The following is a 20912-nucleotide window of genomic DNA, read 5'->3' on the forward strand; positions in this document are numbered from 1 at the left end:
TGTGGGGGACTCTACTCCAGGAGGAAGGCCGGGCAATGAGATGGGGCGTAGAAGAGCCCGGAGGACCCCTCTCACTTGCAGCCAACCCTACCCAGGCACTCTTCACAGGAGATCACCTGTGCTCTTGCTGCCCAATCCAGTCTGAGCTGGATTTGTTGCTGCTTGCAGGGGAAAGCATCCCACGAATGCCTCTCTCCCCAGCTCCCCCGAAGCATCCTGGTGTCCCCCGTGTATCGCAGGCATGGCCCTCCTGAGGGCCCCTTGGCTTGTCCCTTCTCCACGTTCCCAGCTAAGAAAATGTGGGAGTTGGATTACGTCCTGGTTCCCAACCTTTCATGCATGGGGGCTATTTTTTTAAGCAAGACAACATTCACATATTACAAAATTCACCATTTTAACCATTTTGAAGTACAATTCAGTGGTTCTTTTGATACACTGACTATGTCATGCCATTACTCCTTCCTAATTTCAGAACACATTCACCATCCCCAAAAGAAAGCCCATACCCATTAAGCAGTCACTTCCTCTTGCCCCCTCCGCTCCCCAGCCCCTGGCCACCAGGAATCTGCTTCTGTCTCTTGGGATTTGCTTATTCTGGACATTTCATATAAATGGATGGAATCATAGAATCTGTGGCCTTTTGTGTCTGGCTTCTTTCAGTTAGCATCATGCTTTCAAGGTTCAGCCAATGTTGTAACATGTGTTAGCACTTTGTTCTTCTTTATGGCTGAATAATATTCCACAGTATGGATATGCCATGTTTTCTTTATCCATTCATCATTTGGTGGACATCTGGGTTGTTTCTACTTTTTGACTCTTGTAAATAATGATGTGATGAACCTTCATGTATAAGCTTCTGTTTGCACACCTGTTTTCAATTCTCTTGGGGTATACATACCCAGCGGGAGAACTGCTGGGTCATATGGTACAGCCATGTTTAACCTTCTGAGGAGCCACCATAGCAGTGAGGTCTATATGTTTTGTTTGTTCTTTAAAAAAATATTTTTATTGTGGTAAAAAAACATACATCATAAAATTTACCATCTTAGCCATTCTTAGGTATATAGTTCCATAGTGTTCAGTGTATCTACACTGCTGTGAAACAGATCTCCAGAACCTTTTCATCTTCCAGAACTAAAACTCTACACCCATCAAACAACTCCCTTTTTCCTCCTTCCCTCTGCCCCTGCAGCCCGCTGTCTTTACTATCTCTATGAATCTGACTGCTTTGGACACCTCGTGTAAGTGGAATCACACAGTTTTGTCTACGAATTTTTGTTTTTGTGACTGGCTTATTTCACTTAGCATTATGTCCTCAAGGTTCATTCATGTTGTAGTATGTGACAGGACTTTCGTCCTTTTTAAAGATTGCATAGTATTCCACTGTATGGATTTTGTTTATCCATTCATCCGTCGATGGACATTTGGGTTGCTTTCACTTGTTGGATATTGGGAGTAGTGCTGTTGTGAACCTGGGTGTGCAAATATCTCGAGACCCTGCTTTCAATTCTCTTGGAGATACACCCAGAAGTTGGCAGGGGCTTCTTTTTAACATAAAAAACTTTGGGGGTCTCTATCCTATAGATGTTTTGCTGTTGGTATCTAGACCCTTATAGATCTTTAGTAAAATCTGACAACTTCCCTAGATTAGGTGACCTATCAGGTCACGTCCAGCTCTAACTCTGATGATTTTCTGAGAATTTCCTGATGAGAACACCATCCCCATGACTCCAGTCCACATTCATTTTACATTAATGCCTGCAGCCCTGCCTTAGAGCTTGCACACATCTAAAAACCAAAGTAAATATCCTGCCTGGAGGGAGCTAAGGGCCCAACGGAAGATGTCCACAAGAATAAAGAATGTTCCTCCTCCACACTGACCTTACCTCATTGATCTCTTTCTCTAGCTAGGAAATAAGAAGTAATCAAGTTAATAAAGTTGATGAACTATTTTGCCTTTAAAGAATCAAAGTCTAAGCTGTTTATTACTGACTCACCGAAGTATTTTCTGAGTGCTAGGGATTTGAGACAGTTGAAGTCAACAGAGTTTATTTAAATAGAAGGTTTAAAAATTTTAGGCATAATTGTAATAAACTCAATAAAGGCCTCTTGTTTCCACGTAGTTATTCTTATATGTAGCCTTATTCTATGAAGTTATTATTACATATTTCTATAAAATCCAAGCACTGCAGAGTTGATTTAAATTCCATTCATATGTTTATGTAATAAGAAAACACTCCTGATAAATATTGCAACCCTTGAGTAACACCATAAAAACAAAAGAGGCTGATCCAGTGCAGAAGCACAGAGCAGTGTCTGGGGGGAAAAACTGATGGCTCCATCTCCTTGCTTCCCTCCTTCCATCTGATAAAAAAGAGCTCTCCCAGCATGGAGGGGAGCGTGACAGTCTTGTAAGGAGGCTGGAGGCCTGTGCAGGGGGAGGGGGCAGGAACAGGGCGCTCAGAAGCTAATCCATCACACCTGGTTTCTGCATCCGCTAGAGAACCAGACGCGGTGTAAGCATCGCCTACAAGCCGATCACCAGCAGCACCAGGCGCTGGAGGAAAGCCGGGCCTTCAGCACTTTCCTTCTCATCCCCAAACTGAAGGAGTCCAGCCAAGCTCCTGTGACATATGGATGCCCATATGCTCCCTCCCTTGGCAGAGCAGGGAGCCTTTGATTCACTACCTGCCAGACTCAAGCGTTCCGCTGGTGCCCATCTACATGAAAAGAGGACTCAGAGACCCAGTTCCTGGCGATGCTAATACCCGTGAGTTCTAGGACACAAAGTGTCTGGGTCACACACATCGTGCTCTGTGTTCGTTGGGCGATTCTGGGAAAAACTTCCTAATGTACATAGCTGCCTTCCGATCAATCACCCTAACATGCACAAAGCTGCAGCCTTTGGAGGAAATGTTTCATTTATGCCACACATAACAGGAAAACTGGTACGGGGGCCACCCCTAACCCATCAGTGACAAAGGCCATCCTTTGTGCTTAACACAGGGCCTCAGTGTTGTCAGGGAAATGAGATAAACATGTACATCTATTCAATTTATGTTTATTTTTTGTCTGAAAAAAACCCAAACAAAATGAATTAAGCTTTAGCACTATTTACTATGTGGCTGTTCTGCTTGTCTGTCTCGGGGCCTCACGGTCCTCAGGGCTCCGGAGGAAGGAGCGGGGGCACCTCCCACGTGCCCTGTGCCCCTTCAGCTGCTTCTAATGTCTTCCAATATACGGGACACTGGTTAACAGGGTAACGAATTCAATTCTCTCGTTTCAGCCTCGATACATCCACGCACCCAGAACTGTGCTCAAATGTATTAGGAATGAATTTAACCTAACTTTTACAAAATGGACTTAACGTGATGGCTTAAAAAGATCCTCACAAAAGAACTCCAGGGGCAGAACTACCCAACAAGCCCAAGTGGAAAGTAATAACAGAGAAGGGCTCACCCTTCTCCTAGTGTAAGTGCCTCAGGAACCACGTTACAGACACCAACGATCTAATCAGATGTGACAAGATGTGGCCCTCCCCCACAAACTCTGATATCACCAAGAAGGCCATTAGAAATTTAGATTTACATCCTGAATCACTAATGAGAAAGCTCACCTCAAGGGTATTTGGACCTTGAGATATTAGCTAACGTTAATACAAAGTCACAATGATTAGCAAGACATTGAACATATTGCTTATTTATCTAATACACGAATATTCATTTTGGATCCAGTCTATAATTTATGTAACAGTAGCATAGTACCCATGTATAAATTTAAAAATGAATATACACATACTGGGGGTGCAGGCCCAAAACAATTTTTAAATTGATGGGTTGTGTGACCAACGTTTGGGGCCCACATCCCTGGTACAGAGCATCGGCTCGGCTGGGTAGGCAATCCGCTGCAGTGCTCAACCCAGGCCACGCTGCATGCTGGCACGGAGACAAGAGACATTCGCCCTGTCATCGTCATGCTTAATAAATTATTATGCTGCCGTTATTGTTGGCATGTCCGTGAAGCTGGGCGCTGTCAATTGATGCCCGGTGGCATGAGGTGCTGTTGCTTACTACGGGTTGAACTGTGTCCCCCTAAAATTTTTAAGTTAAAGTCCTGACTCTCAGTACCCCAAAATGTGACCTTATTTGGAAATGGGGTTATTGCAGGTGTAATTAGTTACAATGACTAGGATGGGTCCCTAATCCAATAGGACTGGTGTCCTCACAAAAGGGGGGACGCTGGGGGAATGCCACATGAAGATCACAGTCATGCTGCCACCAGCTAAGGAACTACCAGGTGCTGGGAGAGGCCTGGAATAGATCCGTCCCTACTGCTTCCGAGGGGGCACGGCCCTGCTGATGCCTTCCTCTCGAACGTCTGGCCTCTAGAACTGTGAGAGAATGTTTCTGTTTGTGGTACCTCGTTCGGGGAGCCCTAGGACATGAACACACTGCTTCTTACAGGAGGCAGCCAGCCCAAAGGCGTTCTGCCTGCTCTAACCTGGGAGACGTGAGCGTGGGCTCTTCCGAGCCTCCATGGAGGGAGGGCGAGAAAAGGGCGGACATCAGGACAGGCTGCAGTCTGCAGGGATGTGGGGACTGGCCCCTGCTCCGCCAGCTTTCTGCTGCCCAAGCCGCCACCGGCAGAATGATCGCTTTCATCCCTCCCTTGCTGGTGTGCAAATGCGAGCCCTTCATCAATGCCCCATGCTGCCTGCAGGCTGAGAACACTGATCTACGAGTCTCATGTGGGCAAACCTGACAGAGAGAGGTGGCCGACGGCGCCTAGAGTCTCCCCCATTTTCCTTACCAAGACAGTCAGGGCCCTTCCCCGCTGTTCCCGCCACCATGACATCATGCCTCTCAGGCTTTCTATTCTAGGCTCTCACGGTGCCTTCAGAACTGGCTCTCCCTGGCGGAGGCATCTATCCGTAAGCAGGTGACAACCACTTAGCCCGTTCCCAAGGACATTCCATGTCATTTGATGCTCCACCACATCAACACTTGGCCTTGGGTCCAGGGCAGGGGTCTGTGGCCCACTGCACCCCAGCATCCGGGTGATGGGCCCCGCCCACCAACACAGGGCACGGGGCCCAGAACAGGTGTTGGTAGCTGGTGGGCACTCAGCACCCCTAGCCCACCGGCATCTCCACACATCTCAGGGGAAAGGACACATCCCTTCTAAAAGGCGGCTGGCAACTAGCCTGGACAGAAAAGATGATCTTGGAAAGTAAGGATGATGTTGAAATTGGTTCATCACATGGTTTAACTAAAGTTCAAGCACATAGATAATGGCTTACAGAAAAAAAAAGGTATATAGATTGTGCCATCTCTTAACTCCAGAGTTTTAAATTTTTGTTTTTTGTTTTTTTTAAAGATTTTATTTATTTATTTGAGAGAGAGAGAATGAGAGACAGAGAGCACGAGCGGGAAGAGGGTCAGAGGAAGAAGCAGACCCCCCGCCGAGCAGGGAGCCCGATGTGGGACTCGATCCCGGGACTCCAGGATCATGACCTGAGCCGAAGGCAGCTGCTTAACCAACTGAGCCACCCAGGCGCCCAACTGTTTTTTTTTTTTTTTTTTAAAGATTTTCTTTCTTTATTTGACAGAGAGAGAGAGTACAATCAGGGGGAGCAGGAGAGGGAGAAGCAGCCTCCCTGCTGAGCAGGGAGCCCAATGTGGGGCTCGATCCCAGGACCGCAGGATCACGACCTGAGCCGAAGGCAGACGCCCAACCGACTGAGCCACCCAGGCGCCCCTTAAATTTTTATTTCTTAAGAATTCACTTCAAGTGAGAGAACCATTAAACATGGCCACAGGTTGTCATTTGGCATCTGTTGGGACTGAATTGCTTTCCCCCAAAAGGATAAGTAAAATCCTAACCCCAGTACTTCAGAATTGACCTTTCTAGGAAATAGGGCTTTTCTAGAAGTAATTGAATTAAAACGAAATCAGTAGGGTAAGCCCTGATCCAATGACTGATATCCCTACAAAAAGGGGCATCTTGGACCCAGAGACAGATATACACAGAGAGAAGATGATGTCAACAGACACAGGGACAGCACCGTGGAGACAGATTGAGGTGAGTCATCTACGAGCCAAGGATCGCCAGCAAACCACCAGAAGCCTGGAGGGAGCGTGGAATGGGTCCTCCCTCATAGCCTCGGGGGAACCAACCTTGGTGACACCTCGGTCTTGGACTTTCAGCCTCCAGAACGGTGACGCACTACATTTGAGTTATTTTAGCCACCCAGTTTATGCTATTTGTCATGGTGGCCCTATAATAATACAGCATCCATACAGCAGTAGCTGTTTCAGGCCAGGGTTATCGGTGAATGCTGAAAGTAGCAGGTGCAGTCCTGACGAGAAGCAGGTGCACGCGGCAGGTCTGTGGTGGTCCACAGACATGCGCAGGGCAACGAGAAATTGGTCACTGATGTGTAGGTTCCCACAGGAGGTCAAACAAGATGGTGTTCTGCTTTCTTATTTCAGCTTTTATACTGCAACAAGTGTCCTTTCATGGTCTCCACTGTAAAGATACTCCTTGTTTAATTAATAAAGATACTGGGGGAGAAACTTGGAGACCATGCAAATACCTGTTTCTCCTGACTTTCACCCACTCTTCACAGCATCCATCAGTGGATCTTGTCTGCAACAGTTACTGAGCTGTTTGCCTGTTGGTGATATTCTATTTCTCTCTTTTTTAAAGATTTTATTTATTTGAGAGAGAGAGAGAACGAGTGGGGGGAAAGGGCAGAGGGAGAGGGAGAAGCAGATTCCCCACTGAGCAGGGAGCCTGATTTAGGGCTTGATCCCAGGACCCCGAGATCATGACCTGAGCTGAAGGCAGATGCTTAACCGACTGAGCCACCCAGGTGCCCCTCTAATTCTCTTTTATTAATTATTAATTACAATTCTTTTTAAAGAAAGATTTTATTTTTATTTATTTGACAGAGAGAGAGTGAGAGAGAGAACACAAGCAGACGAAGTGGCAGAGGGAGAGGGAGAAGCAGACTTCCCGCGGAGCAGGGAGCCCGATGTGGGGCTCCATCCCAGGACCCCAGGATCAGGACCTGAGCTGAAGGCAGATGCTTAGCCAACGGAGCCACCCAGGTGCCCCTATTAATTAAAATTCTTCTGCAAAGAGCTGTCCCTTCTCCTCATTCATACATTCAATTACTTATATCAGGATGCACTCATGAATGTTTATTTTACTCTATGGGTTATAATCCAATACTATCATTTTGTTGCAAATTGCTCCAGCTTTGGCCATTAGGAGCTCCTTTGGGTTGGCTTCTGTGTTGTTCTGACAAGCCCCATCCTTTATAGCACACTTCCTCATGTTCAGCACTACAAGGTGTTCCAGGCTCATCTAGGACTTTCCTGCCCCGGCCCTGGAATTTGCCACTTCTGCAAGGAACCCTGGTTCCCTTGAAGCGGGGGGTGGGGGTGGGGAGGGAAGTGTTTAGAAACAAAGATCTGGGCTCTAGGGATGCTCATGGTTACATGGGTGTCAGTCCTCACGGCTTTAGGCTCTCTCAGTGACCACAGCAAGGGAGTACAGGTATGCGCGCCAGCCCCCCGTCTACCTTTATCTCTGCACCTAGGTACACGTCTGCACGTATCTACTATCCATCTATCCGCCATTTAAAACCGAGTTCATGCAAATACCTCTGATTCCGATTCAACACCAAAAGCTCATTTCAGTCTTCCTCCTTTCTAGCTGTAAACTCTTTCTGACGGCGAGAAACTTGGCTCTCATTATCCACCACCCATTTACATATTTGTTCAACCCTACTATACACACAACGCAATTTCAGAATTGTTAACCCAAACCCCTGTAAGAAACACATCTGCTAACTGGAGTACAGCATTTTTGGACAGTTTTTGTCTTTTTTTTTTTTTTTTTTTAAAGATTTTATTTATTTATTTGAGAGAGAGAGAATGAGAGAGAGCATATGAGAGGGGTTAGGGTCAGAGGGAGAAGCAGACTCTCCGCCAAGCAGGGAGCCCGATGCGGGACTCGATCCAGGGACTCCAGGATCATGACCTGAGCCGAAGGCAGTCGCTTAACCAACTGAGCCACCCAGGCACCCGCGGACAGTTTTTGTTTTTAGTCTTAAGAGTATCTGGTCAACATACTGTTTTCCAAAATTATTTGGGTAAGTTGTTTTCTCCCCCGGTCCTTACAATGGGTTATAGTAATCACTTGTATTACAATTAAGTTCATTCGTTACTGTTCAGAGTCCATTTTGGGTCTCTCCCACATGCTGGATAATTTGAATTGTCTGTTTACTTCTTGGGTATGTGAGGTTCTTTTTTTTTTTTTTTTTTAAGATTTTATTTATTTATTTGACAGAGAGTGAGCTAGAGAGAGAGAGAGCACAGCCAGGGGAGGAGGGAGAGGGAGGAGCAGACTCTCTGCTGAGCAGGGAGCCCGATGTGGGGCTCCATCCCAGGACCCTGGGATCATGACCTGAGCTGAAGGCAGACACTTAACCGACTGAGCCACCCACATACCCCGGCAGGTGAGGTTCTAAGTCAGAGCTGAAAAGAGCCACACTCAAGAAGGGCTGTGCACTCTGCATCCTTGTCACTCCATCCCTATCTCCCCCTTCTTTCCACTGCTTTCCCACCAGCCCCAGTGCACACCATCTAGCAGCCACTCAGGAAAGTACTGGCTAATAATAACGAAGCCTATTCTTCTTCTTGGAGATGAAGAGCCACAGGTAACTAGCGCTCAGCTTGACAGGAATTCTTGGGTAACACTTTCAAATTTCTTGTACTTCCTTTTCTTCCTCCTTTTTAAAATATAGCATCTCAAAACAACTTGGCAGCCTAGGAAATTATTTGTAAATATCTGGAAAATTAAGTAGCAATAATATTTGCAGGAAAAAATAATTCTGAGTAAAAGTTGTTTTTTTTGTTTTGTCTCATAATAATGCTCTCGTTGCTCATTTTCTCTGTAATCAGGATTTGATTTTAGACTAATGAGGAAGGAAGCCACCAGAGATGAGTCAGTAAACGTAAAGCCAGTTATAAAAATCTGGGAAAGAAAGCAAAGAGTTTTGCAAATGTGGACCTAAGGAGGAAATTGGCATCTGAGACTCTACACTTATTTTTATATCCAGAGGACACTTGGATCAAAACATGAAAAATAATAAAACTTTAGGATTAGGGTAATGTGGATGGTGAAGTCACATGCCATGACATTTCCAAGAGAGTAATGAAATATTTGGCAAATTCTGCAAATAAGCAGGCCTTTTTATATGCCCAGTCCTCCGAAACCTTGTAAAATGATAATCATACCACCTACTGACAGCAAAGCTGCACAGGTAGACTCACAGGCTTGAGGAATATGGAAAAGGTTATGGGTGATCCAGAATCAACAAGTTTATTTGATAAATATTTAATTTTATTGATAAATATTTGATCTGGATTTACATTCTACACCTGTCAATATATTCTCTCTATTTTGTGTCACGTCAGGGGATTCTATAGCCTGTTAGGGGCATGAGTCTCCAAGTCAAGACAGAATCGGGGCTGAATCCTGGCCTGGCCACTAACTGGCTACATATCATTGGGCCAGATAACCTCCCTAAGCTTCGGTTTCTTCATCTCTATAATGGGCACAGTGATACCAACCTGTAGGTGGCGTGAACTTTGAACCCGATGTGAAAAACTTAGTAAGTGCCTGGTACAAACCAAGTGCTCCCTTGGTAAACGCAGCCTCGGGGTTAACAGTGAGGACTCTGGGCTCCACTGGAATGCTGGCTCTGCCACTCATTTGCTGTGTGACCTTGGAAAAGTCACTGAACCTTTCTGAGCTGTTGAAGAGGGAGTAGTAATCTGGAATGGGGATAATAATTAATAACCAACTCTGAATGCGATGTCAGCGATGACAACAAATGGAGTAGGTACCAGGATCCAGTGATTTAATACAGACAGAGCACAGAGAACGGGACCAGATGTACCGCACTCTAGAATACTGTCAAGGACAGTTAGCTAGGATTATTCAGTCAGCCTACCGGATGGACGAGGAGGGCACCCTGGTGGGAGCCATTTCTTACACAAGAGTACCAGGCCTGGTGCCGGGGTCTGGAAGGAGACGTGCTGGCAATGTTTGTCGGCAGCTTCGGACTGCTCAGGGGCTTACCCCATCTGTCAATGGCGTGTCTAGTGGTCTAACCCACAGTGGTCAAGAGCAAAGCTGAAGTCAAGAACACAGGAGCTGACACACTCGTAAGGAACACATTACAGCAACTTGGCTGCAGGGAAAAAAAAACAAACCCTTGCTCACGGGTTATGCAAACCCTACTCTGCAGTCAGCCCGCTTCAAAATTCTGGGTTCCACAGAGAACAAATCTTTGAGGTGAGTAAGATGCTAAAATCTAGAGTGCTGGGCTTGCTCCTTTGTCTTGCAATCATTCATCTTCTGGCGTATTTATTCAAATTGCATGTCTTTGATAAAGGTTGTATTTCACCTCATGAAAAAAAATCAATAGAAAGAAAATGAGTGGGCTGTTTTGTCTTTATTTCTAAACATGCTAATAAATGATCTACTCTCACTGTACTGACACTGTGTTTCACAGGGAAACAGCTCTTTGTACCTTACTCTACTTCAAGTCACACAGAAGACATGTTCTATTAACTCCCCAGGCAAGGCTTTCTCTCCCACCTTCTTTCTCCCGACGGAACAACGGGATCCACAGACGGGACCTCCCAGGTTCTCTAGTAGAGGGAGTGAGTGACACAGGCCCACACCCTCTTATACTTGATACTGAGTTCAAGAATTTTCTAAAAACGGAAAGTTTCCTTATACCCTGTATGGAGGCAAAAGTCAGCCTGAACTGACCCACGCCTGTAAATGTAAAGAACTTACCTCCCTTGGTGTGAATATCATACACGGATTCGGATATGATGCCCAAGGCCCTGCCATGGGCGCTGTATGGAATGTGTGCTGCTTTATTCTCATAAAACCCCCCAAAATGTCTCAATTCTGAAACAAACTGGGCCCCAAGATACAGGACTGTGGACCTCTAGGAGAGTGACAGATGCTGTTCTGTTCCAAACACAGCTGTGTGAAAAAAGCCAGTGAGAAAAGTAATTCTAGAATTTTCTCTCAACTGCCACCTTCTTTTAAAACCAGAACTTGGGGACGCCTGGGTGGCTCAGTTGGTTAAGCGACTGCCTTCGGCTCAGGTCATGATCCTGGAGTCCCGGGATCGAGTCCCGCATCAGGCTCCCTGCTTGGCGGGGAGTCTACTTCTCCCTCTGACCCTACCCCCTCTTGTGCTCGCTCAAATAAATAAATAAAATAAAATCTTTAAAAAAAATAAAAATAAAATAAAACCAGAACTTGGGCCCAACTACTACGTTGCAGATCTCATGATTTTAAACAGGCAATAATCACTCAGAAAAGACTTTGCCCCCAATTGTGTTTGCCCCTCAGGTGACCGCACCATAACTTACACTCTACAAGGTTCTACAGAAAACGCTCAGTGGTACATACATACAGGGACACACATGTCCTTTTAGGGGACGCATGCTCTCGGGAGCTACTCTTCCAGAGGGAGAAATAAATGGAATAAATAAATAAATATTTATAAATAATTATATTTATATATAATATTTATAACTCGCCCTGCGAGTTAATGGATCAGGAATTTAAACCTGGGTCCAACAGGGCGCATGGCGTGAGCAAGTTTATGGCCTCTGTGGACTTTAGTTTCCCATGCGAAAATCGGCAGACACCACCACCTACTACTCAGGGTTATTGGACTGAAACAAAATAATGCCCCCGGTCCAGAGACACAGGTTAGCTGTTTTCCACACCCTTCTGGCACTTAGCTTCCTCCTCTGGCGGAGACACTCTCCGGGGACAAGGTGCAAGGCAGAAAGCTCGGTGGACACTTTCTCCCACACGGGCAAGCTCAGACAGAGGGCTGTGGATATGTAAGGTGTATGCATTTGTAGCGCATGTTTACCTATGACGGGGTGGCAGGAAATGGATTTGTACGGAGGTTCTGGACCCAAACCCAGCATCAGAAGGTCCGAGGACAACAGGGAGTAAACAAAGCTGGGGGTACTTCCAGTAGATGAGCTGTTGGGGACGAGGGGAGATGTCACTTAAGGACACCTGCGCTCTCATAAGGCCATGGCCTTGCTGGTTTGGATTTGGCTGTGGAATGGAAGAGTCCAGATGTGTGTGGACAGCTTTAAATCAGTAGTTCCCTCTCTCGGCTGCAAGATGCCAGGCCCACCCCAGAGAATCAACTAGAATGGTATGTTCGAAGGTCTCAAGGTGATTTCAGTATTGTCACGGAAGACGAGGCCACTGAACACAGATGGACGGCAGGTGCGCTGCCCGGCTTCTCCCGTCGTGGGGGTGGTGGTTACAGAGCCTCACTCATTAGGAAAGGAAAAACACACAGCGCAGGGCCTCACGCAGCGAGGGGTTATCAGAAGCCCGGAGCAGAGAACAAACGCGTTAACGTTTAACCAAGTCACGGCTGCCCGCGGAACAAGCCCGAGACCCGCCGGCATTCTCACCTGGGGCTCTCCCATTCCTGGTCGTCCTTGTCTTTCTCTTCTTTGGTGTCTCCCGAATGCGGGTGTTTCTGCACGATGCGCATTCCACCAGCTTTCACTAAAATGAAAACAGAAGGGGGTGTGATCAACCTGGCAGTGGACCAGGGGAACTAGCTCGAAAGCTTTCGGCAGCCCCACAGCCGCGAGCTAGTCCAGATAACCTGGCATCAACAAGGATGAACCACAGAGGTTCCTGCTCTTTCAGGGCATTCGGTAGGACGTGGCAGTGGACGCGATCTTTTACTCCAGACCCACGTAGAAACCTTCCAAGGCTGCTTGCTTTAGGTCCCTGATGCAACCGGGTCCCCCTTAGTCCCCGCCCTGTGACATTTTCTCAAACACCGATGATGCTTTTGATGGGGTGATACAGCCCCGGGGCACACAGGACAGTCCCAGAGCCCACTCAGGCAGCAGCCAGTGACATCTGTGGTAGCCTTTCCCAAACTGTGTTGGGAAGCCTCTGTGTTGGCACGTGTTAACTTTTAAAAATGCCCTTACTGACATATAATTCACATACAGTACGAGTCACCCATGTAGAGAGTGCAATGCAACAGTTTTGAATGTACTCAGGGCTGGGTAATCGTCGCCACAGTCAGTTCAAGCCCACGGTCATGACCTCAGACAGAAACCCCAACCCCGTGAAGGGTCACTCCCCAACCCCCTCCCCCAGCTCACAGCAACCCCTCTTCCGGGCTTGCCTGTTCTGCGTACTTGACCCCCTTCTTTCACGCGCATGTTTCCAAGGTTTACCCAGGTGGCAGCCCGGGTCAGGCCTTCGTTCCTTTTTTATGGCTGAATGATATTCTACTGCACGGACAGACCACATTTTATTTATCCCTTCATCTGTGGGTGGACACTTAGGCCGTTTCCACGTTCTGACTATCATGCATAAGGCAGCTGTGAACAACTTGTGTACAAGTTTTTATGTGGATACATGGACGTGTACCTTCACTTCCTTGGGTATACACTAGGAGTGGGAGAGCTGGGTTACACGGTAACTCTCTGTATATCCTTTTGAGGAGCTGCCAAATGGCTTTCAAAGCCACGGCACCATTTTGCATTCCAACCAGTTGGAGCGTTCCAATTTCTCCCCATGCTTGCCAACGCGTACTATTGTGTAATAAGTTATGGCCATCGCAGTGGGAGTGAAATGTTATCTTATTGTGGTTTGATGTGTTTCCTCAATGGCTAATATGTTAATACTGCTCTGCAAGAAAACAAACCAAATCCACGCCCCCCCATGCCCAAATGGGGATTCCAGGATCTCTTAGTGTGGGAAATGCGGGGTTGAACACATTAAGTGGGTTTCCCTAAGACAGATTTTCTTGGCCTTTAGCATGCATTGTAAGCTTTATGAGGGGCACAGAGTGTACCATCTTTCCCAAATTCATTTGACCCCACAACTCCCCCCCCCCCCCAGTAATGCTGGTTATCATCCTTCAGGACTTCGGTGTTCCACACTAGAGTTTGGGAATGCTGGCCTTATCCAAAAAGCCAGCCTCACGTGGCTGTCACCAGCATGGGCTTTGGGGTCGGTAAGCTACAACATGTCCTCAGCTATAGGGTGTTGGACTATTTAGCCCCTCAAGCCTTACTGCTTCCTCCGCAGAAAGGGGTTAAGAGCTGCATCCTAAGATCTTTAAATAAGAGAAGCTGTCGAGATGCTGAATATTTATAATAAATATAATGTTTTCTTAAAAAAAAAAAAAAGAGAAGCTGTCAAAACCCTTCCCCTGTATGGTGTTTGGAGATGGGGCTCTGATCACACAGACTGCCAACCTGTCAGGCCACGTCCTCTGCTGTGACAAATTTGGGTGGACCCTGCTGCATTAAGAAAAGTCCAGGACAAGTCTCCTTCTGATGCGAAAGGAGGGAGAATGTGAAAAACGCCCCCAGGCTCTCACACTTCGAGGTTATTAGTTTTCAATGTCCCAGGGAGAGTTTGTGGGCCCCTGCCTTCAAGAAGCTGACCGTGCCCGCTGCCTGGCCAACAGTCCCTGGCAGCAGGCTGCTGGAAGAATCCAAGGCAGAGGGCAGGTAAGATAAAGGACTCTGTATAATGATGCATCTGCTGCCACCACTAATTCTTCTCAAGGGGACGTTCTGCTTTGGAAAGGAGGATATATAATCCTGTTTAGTAATTCTTCCAAAAATCTGCTTTTTATCCCATCTATTGATTTTTATTTCAATCATTTTATTTTCCATTTCTAGAGCTTTTATTTCCCTGTCAAATTCACCCAGTCTTTATTTGATAGGGTCTTATTCATTCTTCATGGTTTTAATTCTTTTCTATATTTAATCATTTTAGGCACACTTGTTTTGTAGTTGTACATTTGATTATTTTATGATCTGAGGTCCTTGGGAGTCTAATCCCACTGCTTGCTTTTGTCTGCTGCGTCTCTCTCTCGTTGCAGTGACTGCAGATTATGAGCTTTTCTTCAGTAAGGCTTTGTCTGTGGGGATCCTCTGGGGCCTGGGGTGTAGGCAGCCTCCCTTTGGAAAGATGCTGGACATACTTCTGTCAAACCAGGAGTATAGGCACCCGGAAATCCTTTTTACGTCCGATTTCTCAGAACAGGAACTGCCAAACGGTATAAATTGGAACTCACAGCCCGTGTAAAGGCAGTCCTGCGTTGACAAATTCTTAGGGAGAATTTCTTGTCCCCCCACCCTTGCTCCACAGGCTTGGCCTCTAAGCCCCCAGCTGTCTGTTGTTAAATGAGACCAGTGGGGGTGGGCCCTAATCCAATCTACTGGTGTCTTTACATGAAGAGGAAGAGAAACCAGGTCACTCCCTGCCTCACGTGGGCCCGAGACTTGTGCTAACAGTGCTGAATTTCAGTTTCTTCGGGTGTGGTTCCTAGGGATTTTCCTCCCCTTGGGCTCAGATTTTTTCAAAAAGAAAGAACAAAAACACCATTGCAGGTGGCTTATCAAGATATTCCAGGCTGGGTAGTCTCAGTCAAACCTTAAGAAATAGAAACGGAAATAAAATTCTGTAGTTATGTTAAGATAATTTTCTACTCTATTGAAATGTAAGCATATTTTTGGCCAAAGGAGGAGGCTGGAAAAATTGTTCCCCTACATGTTTGTTTGGTTTTTTTTTTAATTCATTTCCTCCCCATCCATCCCACCCTTAGTGCACATCCATTAGAAACTCGTCAGAGGTGCTGCTATGGCCCGAGTTGTGTCCCCCAAGCTCATGGGTTGAAACCCTCACCCCTATAACCTCAGACTGTGACTGTATTTGCAGACACGGTGTTTAAAGACTGGATGAAGTTAAAATGAGGCTGTGAAGGCAGGTCTTGAGCCAACAGGGCTGGTGTCCTTGTAAAAAGAGGAAGAGACAGGAGGGATGCCGCCACAGGAAGTCGAAGGAGGACGCAACAAGAAGGCAGGAGGTCTGCAGCCAAGGAGAAAGGCCTCAGAAGAAACCAGACCTGCGGGCACCCTGATCTGAGACCTCCAGCCTCTAGAACTGCGAGAACAGAAATTTCTGTGGTTTAAACCCCCAGTCTGGGGGATTTTGTTACAGCAGCCTGAGCAGATGAATACCCATGCCTGTTTAAAAAAGGATGTCTGAATCATTTCAACTTGGCAGACATCAAACATTAAAATGATAACTCACACGTATGCTCTGTAAAGGGACTGAAGGGAAAAGGGCTGTGTCACTAACTACAAAGAAGACTGATGATGAAGGTCAAGGTGACATTTGAAATAATCGAGCCCAAAGCCCGGCCACCCCTCCGTTGAAGTACACACGTCAAGGCTCAGTCACCTCCCATTAGCGCTTCATTCAATTCGGTTTATAAAAACAATTAACTTCATCAATCCCTCAAAGTGTGTGTGGTGATTAATGCAGCAGTAAAAAGTGGCAAGAACAGTAATAACTCAACGCCGAGACAGGTTCATTTGAACTTGCAATACTGCCAAAACATTATGATGGCACATATTTATTGCGATTGTTTTACCCCTGTCACGAGGACTCTTCGTTTGTGAAAAATACAAAGGCAGAGTTGTTTCTGCAGAAATCTTTGCAGAATTATTTGCAAATGGAAGTATTTTTACGAGACATTAGAAAAAACAAGGACTCGGATTGTTGGTGTAGTGGTTGTTACTCAAAGGAGAGCTCAGAACTGAGAAGAATACCAAATACTGTATTTAGTATTAGTAGAAGTGCTGTATGGACCACAGTGATGTGGGTCCTGGAGCCAGATCTCTGGGCTCGAGTCCCAGCCCCAACTGCTCGCGCGTGCGTGTACGTGTACTGTGTATGTGTCTTTCTGTGTGTGCGCGCGCACGCGTGCATGTCTGGGCACATTGCTGGCACCCTCTGTGCCTCAGGGTGCTCCCTCTGTGAAGAAAGGGGGACAGCGCTCTCCCCGCCAGGGGTTCACCGAGGACTCAATGAGTTAGCACATGTGAAAGGCCTCCCACCGGGCCCGGCACCTGGCAAGTGTTCCACTGATGTGGTCAGCTAAGCATCCCTAGGACTGTCGTCGGTACATCGCCATCTAAGTATGGAAGCTTCTGGAAAATCACAGATCCTGGGTAATGCTTCAACTTTGCTCTTCTTCACCATCACTGTGTGCAGAGCTCTTTCTCACCACTGGCCACATGACATCCCACCTTAGAGTAACCCAATGGAGTGGATCCCGAGGGGTGAAGAGGGGGAGGCCAGCAGGCCCAGAGCTGGATCTGGCCCTGGCAGCCTGTACCCTTGATCACACCCTGCAGGTCCTTCTTTGCTTGGACCTTCCAGGAAACAAGAGAGCATCACTGCTTCTCAGAGGAACACAAAGTGACGGCCCAGGGCAGGCTCTGGTTACTGTGCCACCCAGGAGACGGAGAAAGTGAGTTTGACATTCAAAGCTCTTTGCAGAGCGGCTTCCTGCCTACGGGGTAAAGGGAGGGGAGGAGGCCTCCTCCGTGGTCAGACTTCGCCAGGTGAGGAGTACTGGGGAGGCAGCTGAGGACATCTCCCCCACCCCGGGTCTGGGAGATTAGGTGGGGATGGGGCTAAGGAACAGGGTCCGTGGCAGCTCGGAGAGACAGCTCTCCAGGAGAGGGGAGGGAGAACCCGCCGGCAAGTGAAGAAGAACCTCCTGTCTGCGGGGGCTCGTGGGTCTGCGGTGGGGCTGCGTTAAGGGGAAAGTAGGGGATGAAAGTAGGGAGAGGTGCTGCCAGCTGATCTACCCCCCGCCCCCGCCCCGAGGAGAACCTGCCCCCCCAAGACACCTGCAGTCCTGACAGGGGCTTCCAGGTCCGTGGGCAGCGCGGGGAGCAATGGCTGGTGCTAAATAATGAGCTCTGATCAATTCCTGAGCTTGTGCCCCGGACGGTTTTCTCTCTAAAAAGCTGAGGAAGAATGAAGGCAGACGGCTATCCTGCACTTAGAATCGTAGACCAATGCGGGAAGGCCCTTAAGTGACACAGGGCAATCCAGTCACTCTCCAGAGGTGACTGGAGGTTCAGACACATGACATGATGGCTGGGGCCACAGAGCCCTGGTCAGAACTGGACAGGCCGGGCCCGCCTTCCACAGTGTCCATTCTACCACCGGGCTGGGATCCAGAGCACAGAGTGAGTGGTGACCGGCCCAGGACGGGGACCTTGCTGGACAGACTGGGCCAAAGCTGAGGAGGGGGTGCGGGCAGCCGCTTGGGGATCCTTCAGTTTAGGGAAGCTGATTGCCGAAAGTGCAGGGAAAAGGAGGATCCATCTTCCCCTCCCCCAAGATGCCTACACCCTAGTCCCCTGGAACCCATGGATGTGCTGGGTTAGCAGGCAAGGGGGAGTTAAGGTTGCTACTCAGCTGACCTTAAAATAAGGAGATTCTTCTGGAAAAGGCGGGAAAAAAAAAAAAAAGGACTCTGCAGAACCCTCCCAGAAGGAATGAGCCATGGAGACACTTTGATTTCAGCCTGGTGGGCCCCATCTCAGACTTCTCACCTCCCGAATGATAAAATAGGAAAGTTGTGTTATTTTAAGACTCTAAGTTTATCATGCTTCACCTACAGCGGCCACTGGAAAGTGATGCAGTGACAGACGTAAGTCCCAGGTGTCACCATAAGCCCCCACTCCCTGTCCCCTGTGCACAGGCCATGGGATGGGGGGCCTTGGCCTCTGCACTGTTCCTTGTAGGAAGGCTCTCCGGGAAGGGAAACAGACCCCCACTTGTTCAGCCCCACCGCTGAGATTCTGGGTTGTCTGTGAACAACAGTGAGCACCACTGAACTCACTAAGGCAACTCTAACTAGTACTTTATACTTTTTTTTTTTTAAAGATTTTATTTATTTGACAGAGAGAGACACAGCGAGAGAGGGAACAGAAGCAGGGGGAGTGGGAGAGGGAGAAGCAGGCTTCCCGCTGCGCAGGGAGCCCGATGCGGGGCTCGATCCCAGAATTCTGGGATCATGACCTGAGCCGAAGGCAGACGCCCAACGACTGAGCCACCCAGGCGCCCCAGTACTTTATACTTTTGATGTCACTGTAACTAACACAGTACTTGAAACAACAGTGAGTGTTCCCTATATAAATGAAAAGATTTCTTAAGTTGGGAAGGGGAAACATTCCCCAAACCACAAAAGAATGCACGGGGCATCGTCTGGAATGGAAAGAGGATGAAACCAAGTACAGAAGAATGAAGTGAAATCCAAACTATGTTTTAGAAATGCTGCGTTCCACCCTGACAGGGAGTTTTTGAAAAAAATGCAGTGACTAGAAGGGTCTTTTTTTTCTTTTTTTCTTGGCATGTCGGGAGCAAAAGCAGACTTTCCTGTGCTCTTCAAGGGTTAGTCAGTGACTGGATTGAGGGCACCAGGGGTGTGCTTAGCAAATCTGTGACTGAACAGTTAATACAATAAAAGACAAATTAGTCTTCCATTGCTGGCGACAGAGTGGCCTATATAATCTGAAAACCTTTCTGCAGGAGACGATTTAGGGAGAATTATCACCCACAACCTTTTAAATGCATCCTTAACTCATGTTTGAATGATTAATGTAACAGAGACTTGAATTATCCTCAAATTACTAAAAAAAGTAATCTGTTTTCCATTTCACTTTAAATAAATATAATCGTGTTTATATTTCCATTGGACTCAGTTCTAGAAGGGACAGAAAGTCTACTTTTCAAAGAAAACCATATGTAAAATTAGTAACGCTCAGAGCTATCACTTTACAAGAACTTTACTGACATATGGTTTTGGCTACCCTGGGAAATGGAGGGGAACGGGGCCATCAAAATGTATTTAACAGAGAGATTTTATCCACATCACCGCCACAAACTCCTGAAGATAGGCAGAAATGAGTAATAGCGTGTCTCATAATTATGTTCTCTGTGCCGCCTTGGCACGCTGGTCCTGCTATTTGATGGAACAGAACCTCGCTCGCTAATTCTAACTTTGCTAATCTGTATTTGCAATAACGCTCATAAAACAAGCCGTCTCACCCCATTTCTCCACGGATACTTTGTAGTGGAGAGCAGTGCAGGGGTCTCAAGTCATTAAGACTTCATTACTTTTACCAAGGGCCCAGATGACAGCGCCCTGCAGGGTGAGGCGGGGCCGCCAGCGCCTTTAGCTCGAGCTGGTATTCAAGCGGGTGGCTCCTGCCGCGTCAGGGAGTTACTTAGTTTCCCTCCATCTCTCCCACTAATACAGGAGGCCTACATGTTACTAAACTTGTTTGTTTTTCTCTTGTTAATCCGCCATGAATTTAGAAGGGTAGAGGGCAACACCAGCATGCTGTAACACTCAGCACACGTTAGTTACTATTTCCACTACTAAGATGCTACCTGAACTGGCTGAGAGCCCCTTTGCATGACTAGTACACACTGGAGATGGCTCAGAAGTGGAGGGCCGTTGCAGATCCCGCATGCTCTGGGGGATGAGAGGTGATGAGAGGCTCGGGAGAAACTCTCTCAGGAGCTATTTATTATTTTGTGCCTGGCACTGGGCCAAGGCCCTGGGGACAATGCTATCAATAAGACCTGGCTCAGAAATGGGGTGCCTGGGTGGCTCAGTCAGTTGAGCGTCCGACTCTTGGTTTTTGCTCAGGTCATGATCTCAGGGTTGTGAGATCGAGCTCTGCACTGGGCTCCGCACTGAGCGCAGTGTCTGTTTGTCCCTCCCTCTGCTCCTACCACCTGGCCCCACCCCTTGCGCCGCGCAAGCGCGCGCTCTCTCTCTTTCAAATAAATAAAATCTTTAAAAAAAAAAAAAAAAAAAGACTCAGCCCAGAAGTAAGAAGAGAGGCAGATAGGTGGAGTTAAGTGTGATAATAAGGAAACGGGTTGCTGTGGGAATGCACAGGGGGGCACCT

General features: G+C 47.3%; 1 protein-coding gene across 2 annotated transcripts in view; it reads right to left on the reverse strand.

The window, feature by feature from the left end:
- Nucleotides 1-20912, reverse strand: part of DAP (death associated protein) — a 66426-nt gene that overhangs the window by 42970 nt on the left and 2544 nt on the right. For both annotated transcript variants that reach the window (XM_036104737.2, XM_036104733.2), the window contains exon 2: nt 12552-12648. In XM_036104737.2, coding sequence (XP_035960630.1) covers nt 12552-12648 — 97 coding nt within the window. The remainder of the gene's footprint in view (nt 1-12551; nt 12649-20912) is intronic.

This window comes from Halichoerus grypus, chromosome 2 (genome assembly GCF_964656455.1).
Source record: "Halichoerus grypus chromosome 2, mHalGry1.hap1.1, whole genome shotgun sequence".
Taxonomy (NCBI): domain Eukaryota; kingdom Metazoa; phylum Chordata; class Mammalia; order Carnivora; family Phocidae; genus Halichoerus; species Halichoerus grypus.